Genomic DNA, 15,259 nt, shown 5'->3' with positions numbered 1-15,259 from the left:
ATATCCGCTATAAATCAATAACAACATTATATTAATTAAGAGATTCGAAAATATACACTGTTAAACTTGAAAATATGCACTCATGTATTAGAGTGTCGATTGTGTACAGCTGGTTATTTGTGGATTCATGAATAAGAACCAATCGCTTGGTGAGTAAACTGCATTCCGAACCCCTCGAAAAAAAGTGTTGCAACCTTTCTGTGAGCAGCTGTATATCTTAGAACGAGGAGAGCGAGATGAAAATTACAAAAGTAAATTAATTCATTAGATGTTGACCAATGTAATTATAAATATTCCAATAAATTTATATTCATTTTTGTAATTTTCTTTTACCTCATTTCAAGAAATACAGACAACCTTCATATATCATTTAAAAATGATACATGGATAATTAATAATTATCCTGGTTTAATATTTGTCGAACAAGGCTAAATGATTCGGAGGGCCATTCGGGTGGGAAATCCGAACATAGTCCAAGAATTTACTTTAAAATTTTAAGGCCGGTATTCACAGTCGATTCTTATTTCAAGACCGTCTTAAATAATGTCGCTAATGCGACTAAACTTAAGACGACTTTGAATATAAGACTATGAATACCGGTCTATAATACGATATAAATGCAATCGTTTTTTTTTTCCGCAGTATAATTTTGCAGTGTGAATTATGTAATTTTGTCTCGATTTATGATTATCGATTACTCGCGAAATCAGCGAAATGACAAGTTAAGAAGTTTATTCCTTCATGAATATGACGCAATGCCATTCTTGAAACCACAGAGAGCCACGTGGTGCGAACGGCGAATAGAAGCTTGCAAACGAAATGGCTGGCGACACGCTATATACTTGCCCGAGACGAAACGTATAGCTAAAGCGCATTACAAGGGTGAATGGAGAAACGATAAGAGAGAGGGCAAAGGCATAGGAGTCAGCAGGTATCACGAAGATTATAGGCCTGTTCTTTCTAGCTAAAGTTCTCTTTTTCTCTCCAACGTGGACAGAAAAGGAGAAAGAAGAACCGTTCAGCTAAAAAGAACAGGCCTTATGTTCCCTGGAAGTTCTTCCCATTTAACGTGAATTGATAATATCAATTTCGCTTCATCTAATGTTTCTATATTACGAACAAAACACGCGTAAAAAATTATTATTATTAATAGAATAATCGTAAGATTTTTGTACAAAAAGTATAATTTTTATAATAGAATAATAGAATGTAAGTTATCTTTTCTGTGATGAATTGTACTCTTTTTCCATAGATCAATTACGTTTTAATTACCAATTAACATAAGGAATAGAAAAAAGAAAAGTTATAAAAATAATCGAAGAATTATATAAATTTTGTAATATCTTGATAGGCATCTTAATGTTCAAAATGTATATTAATTAATGGACATTTTGAACATTAAAAGAACTATTCTATGCATGATTTAATTATTATACTAAGATGTTTTTACGTTAAATAAATATATACAATAAAAGCATAGAACGTTTACTTTGTATCTATCGATTTAACATCATAACTCTGAAATTACTATCAAATATACAATGGCTGCCAAAAGTTTTTGGTCATTATATAATTTTACGATAATTTTTGTCAATTTATTTTTCTTGTTATAATCAACTTCAGAATTACAATATTTCGAATACTAATAGTAAATATATCACTTGTATATTAGATCTTTATCTGTACAAATTCTTTATCTGAGCAATACAATAAAATTAGTAAACTTATGGCAACCATTCTATGTTATACGCTGTTATATAATATCCTGCTTGCCCGCAAGATTATGTACATCCAAGCTGCCGATATTTCGTTAGGAATCGTTCCTTCGCAGTTACGGCTGGATATACGAAGGCGACTGGTATAACGACCAGAGACACGGTTACGGCGTCCTCAGTAAAATTATGCAAGACGGCGACGTGCGCAAGGTGTACGCCGGTAACTGGACGAAGGGAAGGAAGCACGGATTCGGAAGTAATTGGTACAAGGACGGCAGCTACTATGAAGGCGCATTTCGAGATAACAAGCGAGATGGTTATGGCCGGGTTTGGTACAAGTGCGGCAGCGGATATTACCAGGGCATGTGGTTGAACGATCGTTACCATGGAGAAGGGATACTCGTTCAAGGTTACGATTAATTAAGAGATAAAAAAAAGTAGATGTACATGTGAAATCTAGAACTGCTTCGCAGAATGAATCCGCTTAAAAGTCTTTCTCAATTTCTTTTTAATTACGTAATACATAGAACAAAAAGTGATACATTTTCCTTAGCGTCCTTAGCTTGTATTTGATTTTATTCTTTGCGTTTGCGAAAATTGTGAACTATAAATTACATTATTCCTCATTCAAGGCGCTTCGTACTTATATTCAAGAAAAATCCCTATAAATATTTATCTTAAAATCTTCATAGAAAACGGTAATCTTTACGAGGGTCACTTTACAAATGGCAAGAAGGAAGGTCGAGGTGTTTTCTACCATTTAGAGAGACGTCAAATACAGGAAGGTTGTTGGGAGAATGACGTCTGCGTGAACAGCACGATAGAAGACATCCGACAGCCAGCTTTATATCCGATATTGCACATTCCGAGGATAAACAGTCAAGCAGCGATATACTAAGTGCATTGCGTCACGTTTCGTTTACGTCTTTTCTCAGATCAATTTGGACATAATGGTTTCACGTTTCAATGGCCTTTCTCGCGTTCACGGCAAATGGAAAATATAATGCGTGCATATGATTTCTACGTACAATTTTTTTATTTTGGTAAAGAGAATTAATAAAGAGAATTCATTTTTAATTTTTATTTTGGCAATCAGCGCATTTCACGCGCCAAAATGATAAATACAAATAATAATCGAATATATATATGATGTCCCACTCAACGTATCTCTTTCATCTTTGCAGGGTAAGCACAAATCTCCAAACCATACTTTTGTATGAACATATTTTTTATTCGATCTTATCCTACAAAGATGGTGGCACATATGGCTTTAGGCCCAGGTTAGTGGAATCGCGATCTGAAGATCCGGATTCAATTCCATACGTGCTCCATATACACATTTTTCGCGTCTGGATATCACCGTTTCATCTAATTGCTGATTAAGGAGTAATATTGCCCCATCTGATGTGGATAATCTGCTTAAGCAGGAATAATTAACAACTTGAAAAAGATTTAAAACGGCCGTGGCGTTCTGATGAGTTTCATCTCGAAGCTTTACTACTTTAAGCTGATTCGAGATAAAATTTGTGATATATTACTAAGTGTGTCCCTCAGAAGGATAAATATTACTATCATCGCATGATACTATGGCCCTATATAGTGTGGGATGAAAAACCAAAAAGGAACTCAAAGAAGAACCCTGCAAAGATAGAGTGATCATATTGGATGGGATATCCTCTATTATGTCCGTACAGCACAGAAATTTTCAGCAATATTGTTGGAACGTTTGCAATGTTACTGCAATATTGCTTGAACCTTACAATGTTGTTACAATGTTGCTGGAATGATCTGTGCTGTGTGAACGTTTTTGACTTTCATTCATCGAAATGTAATATCTCGAGTGATATCGTGTACCTACATCCGCTTTTTGATATTTCGTTTCTTATTTTTACGGCAGTCAAAATATTTGAATACAATATACTCGAGAGTAATGTACTTGACGCGCTAAAAAATGATAAACAAAACTGCTATCTATTTAAGAAAAAATATCGACTTTCGTGTGTCGGCGATAGCAGAACGTGTCGGATATAATGTACCTGCCTAGTATAACGTTGCAATAAATATAAAATCGATCGCGTTTCTCGAATAAGCACATTTTTTGAAAGATAAGTACATTCGGGTACATAGCCAGTCATGTCACCTCTCGATAATTCAGGCTATTATATTATCGCCTTTTGCACTGTATACGGCGATAACACGCGGAAGGATCTGGTAATAGCCTTAAAGTATATTATTCTTCCTACGTTTTAAGTCGCAACGCGAATGAAGGAATGTATTTTGTACCTACATTATACAACGATGTTATCGAACTTCGTATCCTTTCTGAAGTCGACACGATGCTTTTATAACGCGTGCATCGTGCAGATGAACGGAGTCTCATCGTGCTTATACTAATTTACATCACAGAGAAACACGCGTATAAAAAAAGAAGAGGAAGATCCTTATCTTTTGACCGAATCTTCGCAACATCTGTAGCGCGTGTGTGCCGATGTGTGTGAAGAAAATAATTGTCTGTCATGTTCTTCGAATGATTCACGTTCGAAAGATTTTCCTAGCAGAATCCTCCGAGAAACATCGCAAGCGCTCGTCGCAACACATTGTCTTAGAAAAGATCTCTGCCTCTTTGTCTCTATCTCTCTTTCTCGCCGTGTTCCGCGGAGCAGAAATTCTTTTTTGTCGCGTTCGATTCGCGAGTCCAATTTCGGCGGCAGGAAAAATTGCGAAGACCGATTCATACGATATGCGTTACTCCGGTCTGCAAAAGATTCACGCCATTTCTGCCCTCCACATCCGTGGACTCGATCTGTTCCTTGAGTAACTCGAGTTCTCGTATACCGGATACTGTGACTTCGTACTTGTGCGCAACAAGACTCCGATAGAAATGTATCGCGAACGCAAGAAAGATTATCAGCACTGGTATCAACACTATGCAGGCCGACCAAGCAGCTACCTGCGAAAAGTCATAGAACTTCACCCAGCAGAGTATCGCGATCTCCAGCAGGAACAGAAGGAGGCCTAGCAGCGTGGAGAAGGCCCACGCGACCTCGATGTACCAATGTAGACGCTCATGTGGCGACTCGTGCACAAGGCTTATGCTATGCAAATTGCAGACGGCTTCGATATTCGGCAGTATACAAGTGGATATCATCAGCGCCAACATGTGCACGGCTACGAGCAAGGTTGTGCACACGGCGAAGGCGATCAGCATCTCCGGTGGAACATGCGTTTCGGGATTCAGCTGCACTTCTACCATGGCGACCTGTGGACAATGACCGATCTTTGTCGAGTCTTCAAAATTACCTCGGCGCATTTATTATCCAAACAGTATCGAGAAACGTGAACTGTCGTCAATCCTACGTTTTTCGCGTGGTTTATTTTTTAACGTAATTACTCACGTAAAGTGTTTCTGATTCAAACATTATATGCCAATTTTCATTATTCTCTTTAATGATTTACAATTAAATAAAGATTGATAATTCTATACTTCTTCAGATATAAATAAATGCAAAAATTGTTTTTAAATCGTGCAACAATTTGCGCCAAATATAATAATGTATGTAAAAAACATACATTTAGTAGTTTGATAAATGACTCGATAAGCGACTTGATGTCCTGGACGAATACACGAGTGTAATAAAAAGTTAATAAGTATCAAATAAATATCAAAAACGCATTCAGATTCCACCAACTCGCTGTATATTCGATTAGGAAGCAATAAAAAAATATAACAAACTGAGTTTCTTTCGAAAATATTTAAATATTTAACATTTAACATTTAAATACGTATTACAATTTTATACGCGCACGTGGATATTTTTTATTTGCGCAGATATTCGTTAGAGAAATATTCGCGTTGATGAGTTTGTTCAAACAATACAAATCGCTTCCGGAATTATGCTCTTCAGTTCACAGAGATTTTTTTTTTTTCATTTCCGTGTAATGATTACAAAATCAAACGATGCAATCTATTATGGTTAACTCGATTAATTAATCGCGAAGGATGCGGACACGCATCTCTATGAATATAGAGAGATCGTGATAAAAATTTATCGCACTGAACGGTCCGACGAAGGACTGTTTCGTTTCCGGGAGCGACGTTTTCTTACCATAGCGAAACCGGAGAGCAGGGCTGATGTTTTACTGGACGCCTTGAGTTTCGCGCGGCTCAGCTGCAGTTTTCTCCAGGACAAGTAGCCCGGTGTGTGAAGGCCATCCCCCGCTTGTGACATCGTCGACTGTGACGAACAAAACGAAGGTAGAGATAACAAATTAATTTAGAGTGGATGGAAGGGCGCGCAATCGTAGGAAGAGATATGTGATCGCGTTCTCATTGTCTCAGAGAGGAAGGTATACTATAAAGCGCCTGCGACACTTGACCTTGCGATCTCACGGGGGATAAACTCTTCGTGGAAGCTTAAGCGCGAGTAAAAAAGAGAGGCACGTACCAGAAATCGATGGCAACGTCGGTGCCAATGGGAGAACTTGCCAAAAGTCCCGCAGTAGTAGGACAAAAAACCAATGGATGCTGAACGAAACAAATAATAAGGAAAATTAAATTAATGAAAACTGTAGAAACGAAAACGGTGGCTGATACGTTACGGCGAGATCTGACTGCGTCTTGCTGGAGGTCTGGCGAGCATGAGGACGAAGAAACATGTGCACACACACACACACACACACACACACACATATATACTCGTTTACATGCACACATATTATACATAGAAACATTGCGTGCGAGGGAGCACTTGCTGATGCATGCATTAACGAGAGGCTTTACATCGTGACTTATTGTTTCACATATTCTCCGGGAAGATGTTACTCAGTTTAAATTACGATCGCCGATCTTCGCGCGATTGAGATTTCCGGTTGGGCGGAAATATTAGTGAGATGTTAAATAGAAGATAATGAAAAAGTATGATCCGGATGCAAAATGCGCGAAAAAAGTATACATAGAAAGTAATGTGTATGAACGATATATAACTATTGTAAAATATTGCGAGTACATCTTGTGCAAAATGAGTGCTTTCGAAATATTCTCGATTCTTTTAGCGTTTCGTATGATCTTTACTTTCATGTCCAAATCTGACGATATTGAATATAAATAATAATAATTTAATAATAAATATAATATCAAGAAATATCAACTTATGATATATAATTAAATAATATTGTTGTTTTTTCTACCTACGTCAAAATGTATCATTGCGTCTTGATACGTCTTGAGAAATGACTGACGAGCGAAAAAGAAACATGTTGTCACACGATACTATCTTTTGTTTGTTAAAGCTAAGAAAGAGATATATGTATTCAATGTCAATCTGTGTATTTCAACAACTCAATGTACACAGGCAAACAGTTCCAAACATTTGCACTTACTCGCGAGTTACACGCCAGACAACACGTATGTATACAATCAGAATTAAAGAAAGACCTTTTTGCAAAAGACGCTTTTAAGATGCTTTATGTCCCGATTTTGGATTTTGCGTTGTCTAAGATTGCTTCGACTTGTATATGTACATATACTATATCACATTAATCAGATTATTCACATTTCTTCCGTCAAGTTTTTTTTTCGTGAACAATAAACGGGTGATTATAATAAACACGTGATCAGCACACGGCAAAGCACACATTACGTATACCAATAAGTAAAAAAAAGAGAATGCATACATAATGAGAACGTCGCATATCTTGTATCATTATTTACAGATACGCATGTTTATCTAATATTATATCGTTAATCGCAATAAGCTCACAATAATCGAACATGCAACTCCCGAAGAAAATGCACATAAATGCACATAAATTTTCTTGCTATAACAACGATTAATTAACTATCATTATTTGAAATCTACATTGCACAATTGAATGTACCAACATATTAGTAATATCGGAAATATATTTCATTCGATGAAAACAGTTTGCCATGAATTGCAAATACAAAGGCAACTCAGTCTTCGCAGCGTGCAAAGAAAAAAAAATGGGGAAGTACAATATTACGACGATATCGTTATGAACGACATCCGGATAATTATCAGTACGTAACACACATGCAAAGTGAAGAATTGAAGAATATGCGACTAATTGCGCGTTCAAAGTCAGATGTAACAACGGTGTTCGAAAAAATAGCGTATAATTCGTAATAGCGTTTTTCATTGGCAGAACTAGTGCGCACTTAGTGCACTTTAAGGCTATTGTACACAAATCGACATAAAGAGGTACATTTAATAAAAATATAGAAACGAATTAAACCGCGAAATATTCAATACATTTAATTGTGTTATTTTTATAAAATACACACTGGACATTTTATCAATTAAGATATCTAACTTTTACATTTAGATTACAATAGTATACAAGTTTGTGCGCATTAATTTTGCCAATGAAAAACGCTATAAGTGAAAAGAATCTTTAAGAAACACGCATTTGTTATCCGTGAATAATCACAGTGAAGTTGACGGTAACGCATTGATGCTTAATCGATCAATTACATGATCGAATTTTAAGTAATGTATTATTTTAAAGCAATCTAGAATAATTTCGCTGGTAATTGTATACCAATGTCAGCAATACTTCTGTTTTTATAAAACCATAACGTTGTAAGCTTTAATTATATTGGTATTAAACGTTGAACTCGGAAAAAAAATTTGGGCATCTGTAAATATAATTACGTGTTACTACAATTATGATTATTACTGCTGTAATGTTAATAATAATATTTATATAATATTAAATTGTTGTCTCAAAGAATATTTAACTAAGTAATTGCAATTATTTTATGATAATAATAACTATACCCAAATAACATGCATGTTGCATAAGATATCCCAAAAGACGTCTTTTAGACATTTTTTACACATGACATCTAAAAGACACCTTTTAGATATCTTGTGCAACATAAATGTTATTTGAGTAATTACAGTCATTTTCAGTTGTCAACAATATACATTGTTAATATATATTGAATGAGAACTATACATATAGTTATTATTACTAACACTATAGCAATAATAATCGTATTATGTAACATACAATTATAGTTACAATTCTCCTCTCAGTGCAAATTAATCAATAATATACCGACATTAGTATTATTACCGACTAATTAATAAATTAATTAAATTCGTTATCATATAAAATTGGTATTGTTTACACCGTTTTAAAAATTCCTGCTCTAAAGCGGCCTTAAAAGTATTATTACGAATACGAAGAAAACAGATCTATTATTACGGACTCAATGAAAACAGTTCTACGTGCTAGAAACATGAGAAATCTAATGTATATTGATCCTGCTACGATCTTACTATCGAACATTTCGATTTCCCCGTAATGCATCGGAAAATACTTTAATAATAGACTACGATTTTTTTAACATAAAAAATGTGCATTATATGTACATAAATTAGAAAATTGAGTTAATCTTAATTTTTCTCTACTTTCATTTTTGTAATTGCGCAATAATTAGACTTGATAAAACCTTATACGATTTAATACGTTATTTTACGTAGTAACGAGAGATAAAAAATATAATTGAGTATTTTTATGTGCAAAATGGGGGTTCATTAATTTTAAAAAATAACAAACTTAATAATTCTATCAAATCTTAATAATTTCTATCAATACGCGAATATTGTGAGAAACGCATTACATGTTGAGTAGAATTCTCCAGAAATAGAAACGACTGTTGTTTATTACGTAGAGTAAATTGGAGAATTCGATAACAAAAGAGACGAATTAATAATTATTTCATTCGTCTCTTTTATTATCGATTTCTTTATTTCACTCTGTACAATAAACAAATAATTCTAATTTAAGAGAATTTTACTTTTACACATAAAGTGCGTAATTTCTCAATATCGCGTATTAATAGAAATAAATGTAAATTGAAATAACAAGTAGATAATTGTAAATAATTATTTTTAAAAAAGTAAATATTTCATATAATCACTATACAGAAATAGAAAATGGTTTATTTGAATGTTGCGAACGTGAAATAAACATTCACTATTTATATCGTAAATATTTATATCTCACACATACAGATACCATTATATTATATATATTTATATCATTATATGTATTTGAAACTTAAAATTTTAACACTTGTGCTAACAAATCATTCTCAGCGAATATGAAAGAAATAAAGTCTTTAACATTCCAATCACTTATTCTGCAAGTTTCCCGGCAATAATAAAAAGAACATTAATTAACTCAAATCAGCCGGAGAATACCGGGAACGAGAATAGTAATGACATAATGAAAAGCGAAATAAGATATAGGTAGTCAAGGTGGCAACAGAATAAACGGAGGAGAGAAAGAAACGTATATATATACATATACACGACAGACGCGTCTCGCGGAGCGGATGAAAAAGAAAGGATCTCTGCCGTGGAGAAGGATCAGCTAAGGCGAATCTACTGACCTGACAATGATCGTGGAACGGTTTGTGAAAGCAGTGGCCGTCAGCGTTGCGCAGGTGTTCGTGCACCACGTGTACGTGGGTCGGCAAGTGCGAAGAGGGGAGCACTGCTCCGCTGCTCTCCGCGCCAAACAATGAATTTCGTCCGGTGCTGGTCGACCATACGGACATCAGGCTTGATCCTTGCGCTGCTCTGTCCGGAGCTGCAATGAAATCGGAATGAATAGAAAGATTTCCCGATCACGCGATCGCACAAAACGGTGGTACTACCGTTCAAAAAATGGAATATCGAGGATAAATAAATATGAAAATAGGGGATATAAAAAACAAATCTACGTTTATTCAGATTACGAGATATATCAAGGATATATACGACTCGAGATATGACATTTCCATTTGAGATGTCTATTTCTTCCTGACGGATATAGTAATATGATTGTTTCATTCCTCAAGTATAGTGGCTAATAAAAAAGTATCGTTTGAATCTTATTAAACTTCAAGAGAGACAGGAGATGTGTGCTTTAATTGGCAAAAATGAATTTATTTCGGGGAAAGGAATAAATATATAAACATAATTTTACGTTTAAATATTATTTATTACTATATTCATAATATAAGAAATTAATTTGTAATATAAAATTTGTAAAAAATATTTTGTTTTATAGATTTAACTTAAAAAAGACGTTTAAAAAATGTTATTGCATAAAATAATAGCAACATAAATAACAATGTTTACGTGAAAATTAAAGTTTTATTTTTATGCAGTTGTTACCATTTTGTAACAACACTTTTTAAAGATCTATTTTAGGTTCCATTTGAAGAGCAAAGTGTCTTGAGGAAAATAACTAGGTGACTAACAGATTACTTCTTCAAGTCATGCAATCGTGGTGAAACGCAAGGCTTAAAAGTTTTGGGCCTGTCTTCAATGATAAGAAGCTCCTATATTTTTAATAAAATTTGAATTGCAAATTAATTTTCTATATCTCATGTAGGAGATAGTAAACCTAAACATAGAACTGTCCATTAATTGTTTTCCTTAAAACAAATTCACAAATTTCGCTTTTAATTCGATCTCCTGTCCTTCCTTAAATGTTGGAAGTTACGCATATTGTATTAAATATTTCCTTATGAATAAAAATATATACACATACAGGGAGTCCCAAATCAAAATGCCATAGCCAGAAAAAAAAATAACAAACTTAATAATTCCATCTAATCTTAATAATTTCTATCAATACGCGAATATTGTGAGAAACGCATTATCTTATCGAAAAAAATAAGTTAAAAGGGTATTTCCCATTTTTTGTTTTGAGCAATAGTTTTAAAATTGATCAATTAGAGATTACGGATAAATGGTTGTCTGTCCATGAGTCGCACATCGATAGCGTTAATAGTGCTTTTCATTTAGTCGAAGACACAAGTCGAAGACAAACATCATTCTATCTTCTTCGGAAAGTAACAAAGATAGGCCAACACTTATGTCGACTTGTGTCGGTTTGTATCATCAAATGGAAACCACTCATTGGTGCGTGGCGACAGGTAAACAGTCTTTTAACCGTAATCTGTAACTAGCCAATTTAAAATTTTTATATCTCAAAACTACTTAAAATAAAAAATGACAAATATTTGAACTTATTTTTTTCGAGGACCTTCTCTTATTGTGGTATTTTCATTTACGAAAATCGAAACATTCTGTATATCATATGTATAAATATATATATATATATTGGATTTTATGTATCTATTTTATTTCATCGTTTTAATTTTAGATGGCAGAAGTAACGCTCCCTCGTAGAGGAACTCGATAATTCCTCTCCCCCTCCCTTCTCTCTCTTTATTTGAGGTTACATTAATCTTAATTATTTTCTCTGTAGTCTAAGCGGCAATTCTTAACGACGTAAACAGTACGACAGTAAACAGGCGCTGAAAGAAATAAAATATCAAAGTATCGTTCACGTATCTCATCGCTGTTAATATGCGGATCTCGGTATCTTCCGCTTTCGATTTCATGGAACATCAATTTGACACGGAAATAAAATCAAAATGCATGAGATGCCGAAGTATTCTACACTTTATAACGTGCCAAGGAATGTAATTAGAACCAGATATATCTATGTATGTATATATATCCTCGATTCACTTGCTATTTTGCGATCGTTAATTTTGTCCGCTATGTCAGACTTCGAGTTCGGCACTGAATCTCGATCATTTATCTTTTTTAGATAAAGATTTTCTGACGATCATACATTCGCGTGTCTAGAAGATCGCACTTAAAGAAAAACACATAATGATAGCAATTGTAAAGGTAACAACTGGATACAACTGTATAAATTTTATACCTAGAACAAATATACTTTTTAAATTCTTTGGAGTGGAGCCTTACTTTAAAGAATGATAATTAACTCAGTTCTATAAAAGAGTGACTCAATTTTATATTTAATATTTAAGAGTGAGATTTCAGTGTTCAGAGTGATTCACTCTAAACATTTTAGAGAGTAGTTTAATAAATTATTTTATAATTATAGCAACTATAGAAAATATTCAATTATATGTATATGAACATTAATTGGTTCAACTATGGATATTAATTCTACATATCAAACTTGTATATCATATCGTCACCTTTAATCGCTAATTTTTTTTGTCTAAGTGCGCGTGAACAAAGTTTCAATCAGTGCTGTCGTACAAGAATTATTTTTTTAATTTATCTGTGGAGGTATGAAAGAAAAAGAACGCAATGGAGATTTATCAATGGTGCAGTATTACGAAGTAAAATAATAGGATGCGAAACGCGATACACTACTTAATTTGTTTTAATGAACGTGTCAATTGAACAAATCACGCGACTTGTACGCGTGGTTGGCCGATCATACCGATTACAGCAATGCCGGAGCGATCGAAAATCCGCAACGTAATAGAGGCCGGTGAACGTCTCGGTGAATTAATGCGCTCGTCGCCACGTATGCGTTCTTGTAACACGCGTGCAAGGTCGAAAAATGTGATACACGTTCGCCGGAAAGCGGTCTGGGTCAAACCAGTGCAGCGAGCTGGTTTGAAAAGGATCGCCGATCTGAAAGTGTGATTAGTTGGCAGAAGATAATCAGACCGTACCGAGAGATGCGGTCTTGGCAAAATAATACAATGTCTCTTTTAACTTACGAATTATAATTTCGAATCTAAAAAGAAGAAACATGAACAAACGTTTCATATTTTAGTTTTTACACGCATTTTTTTTTCTTTTTTAACACATCGTCTTATATTTTATTTTTCCCGTGTTACATTTATTTCGAATTTAAAAAAAAATAATAATTAAGCTGCTCTATGTCTTCAAAGCAAAGGATAAATTATAGTGATGCGAATAAAGCAGGAATTTCAACTTATGAAATTGATAAATTTGAAGTATCCTTCCTTTTTTTGTTCTTACAAATCGATTGTTCATTAAAAATTTCACGATAATTGATGATTAACGGGTATCAATAAATGACACGAAGGAATAAGGCACTATATTAATTGATATTAATATTATCATAGAGTTATGCTTTTTCTCATAATTTCATATATACCTATGCTCCTCCTTTTATATTTTTTTAAATATATAAAATATATTTTATATAAGCACTTGCACGATTATTTTATTCAAGATATATATAGCGATATAGAGATAGATAGCGGAAAACACAAAATAGATTTGATATAGTCGCAGTTATTCGATTGCATCAAATCTATTTTGTATATTCTCCTACCGATATCCGATCGTCTTCTATGATAGTCACAGCTAGGCAGTATTATAGTTTACAAACACGTTTTATTGCCCAGAGGGATTACAATTTTAAACGCTGATTCATTTAAAACGGTTTGTATATTCGCATCTCTCGCACCGGCGAAGATAATCGCCCTTAGTATTCGCAATCATTCTACTCTGTCGCCGTTGAACGCAGTGGCGTAATCACCAATCGATACCTTAATATATTCATTCAATTATTGAATGATTAAGAATTATTGAAAAATTAAATTACATAAGCAACAAACATAAAAATTATATAATTTGCAACAAACATACGTATACTTAAAAAGGACACTTAAAAATTTATTTGTGAAAAATGTTCATTGAAATAAATTTATTTAAATACAGCGAAATAAAATTTTATTCCTAACAAATAAATCGTTTATTTTAGTTTTTATAATTAATGAGATACATCTCATAGAAATATGTATTTTGCTATCAAATTTTTTTATAACCAATTAATATAAAAAAAAAACGTCACATGTAACATTTAATTACGAATATTTTAACTTTTTGTTCTCAGTATTTTATTACTTTTATTATATAAAAACTTACACTAATTATATAAATTGTATTTGTGTTATTAATTTACATTTATATGTATAAATTAGATTTTTTTACAGTATTTTTTACAATATAAAGATACTTGGAAGCTATTTAAGGGATTTTCTTTAGATTTTCTTGTAAACATCCTATATTATTTTACTTTGTAATTCTCATCTCTCTCTCAGGAAGAAGATTTTACAATAAGACGTACAATGAAAAAAATATTGTGATTAAACCGACAAGAATAATTTGATGAGAACTTCTGTTCAGTCTCATCAAAATGCCATTCTTATTGGATCTCTTTTTTTATTTAGGACATTTAGGCCGGTATTCACAGTCGGATCTTATATTTAAGACCGTCTTAAATACAGTCTTGAGATGTCATGAACCAGAAAATCAGAAGGCCGCATTAGCGACTTAAGACATTACTTAAGACGATCTTAAAATAAGAATCGACTATGAATACCGGCCTTAGGTAATCAAAACATTTTTCTCATACAGGTATATTAAGTGCGAGCGTACACTGTTAGAAATGTAACCACGAGCTTCCTTTACGTGTAAATGAAGCTCGTGGTTATAAACGAAATTAAAAGTAATGAATAATTTAACTGAAAATTTAGTTACAGTAAAAATTTAGTTACTTAAATGTAATGAACCTGTATATTAAATTTATGAAATTTAATGTATTTTTAATATAAAATTTTATGAAAAGTACATTAAATTTCATAAATTTTCATGAAAAATACATTAAATTTTATGTACATGTACATAAATATACTTTTTAGTTACAAA

The 15,259-nt window shown here is 33.3% G+C and overlaps 2 protein-coding genes across 2 annotated transcripts in view; one reads left to right on the top strand and one right to left on the bottom strand.

The window, feature by feature from the left end:
* Window positions 1–686: 686 nt before the first annotated feature.
* LOC108767350 (MORN repeat-containing protein 3) lies at window positions 687–3,315 on the top strand. The gene is made up of 3 exons (XM_018517185.1): window positions 687–931; window positions 1,832–2,124; window positions 2,408–3,315. The coding sequence occupies exons 1-3, from the start codon at window positions 756–758 to the stop codon at window positions 2,611–2,613; spliced, it is 675 nt and encodes a 224-aa protein (XP_018372687.1). The 5' UTR covers window positions 687–755; the 3' UTR covers window positions 2,614–3,315.
* Window positions 3,316–3,398: 83 nt separating this feature from the next.
* LOC108767349 (calcium release-activated calcium channel protein 1) overlaps window positions 3,399–15,259 on the bottom strand; it is a 24,184-nt gene continuing 12,323 nt past the window's right edge. The window contains 5 exon segments of the mRNA XM_018517183.1: window positions 3,399–4,974; window positions 5,822–5,950; window positions 6,161–6,223; window positions 6,226–6,240; window positions 10,141–10,340. Coding sequence (XP_018372685.1) covers window positions 4,447–4,974; window positions 5,822–5,950; window positions 6,161–6,223; window positions 6,226–6,240; window positions 10,141–10,340 — 935 coding nt within the window. The 3' untranslated portion in view covers window positions 3,399–4,446.

Source organism: Trachymyrmex cornetzi, unplaced genomic scaffold, assembly GCF_001594075.2.
Source record: "Trachymyrmex cornetzi isolate Tcor2-1 unplaced genomic scaffold, Tcor1.1 scaffold67, whole genome shotgun sequence".
NCBI classification, from domain to species: domain Eukaryota; kingdom Metazoa; phylum Arthropoda; class Insecta; order Hymenoptera; family Formicidae; genus Trachymyrmex; species Trachymyrmex cornetzi.
The sequence above is the reverse complement of the archived record's forward strand: the minus strand, read 5'-3'. Positions and strand labels throughout refer to the sequence as shown.

What these genes read in the sequence shown, in the direction of transcription:
- LOC108767350 (XM_018517185.1), top strand. Translation starts at nt 756, where the DNA reads ATGCCATTCTTGAAACCACAGAGAGCCACGTGGTGCGAACGGCGAATA. An exon ending in AAAGGCATAGGAGTCAGCAG is followed by an intron (nt 932 to 1,831) that starts GTATCACGAAGA and finishes GTTCCTTCGCAG; the next exon opens with TTACGGCTGGATATACGAAG. An exon ending in AGAAGGGATACTCGTTCAAG is followed by an intron (nt 2,125 to 2,407) that starts GTTACGATTAAT and finishes AAATCTTCATAG; the next exon opens with AAAACGGTAATCTTTACGAG.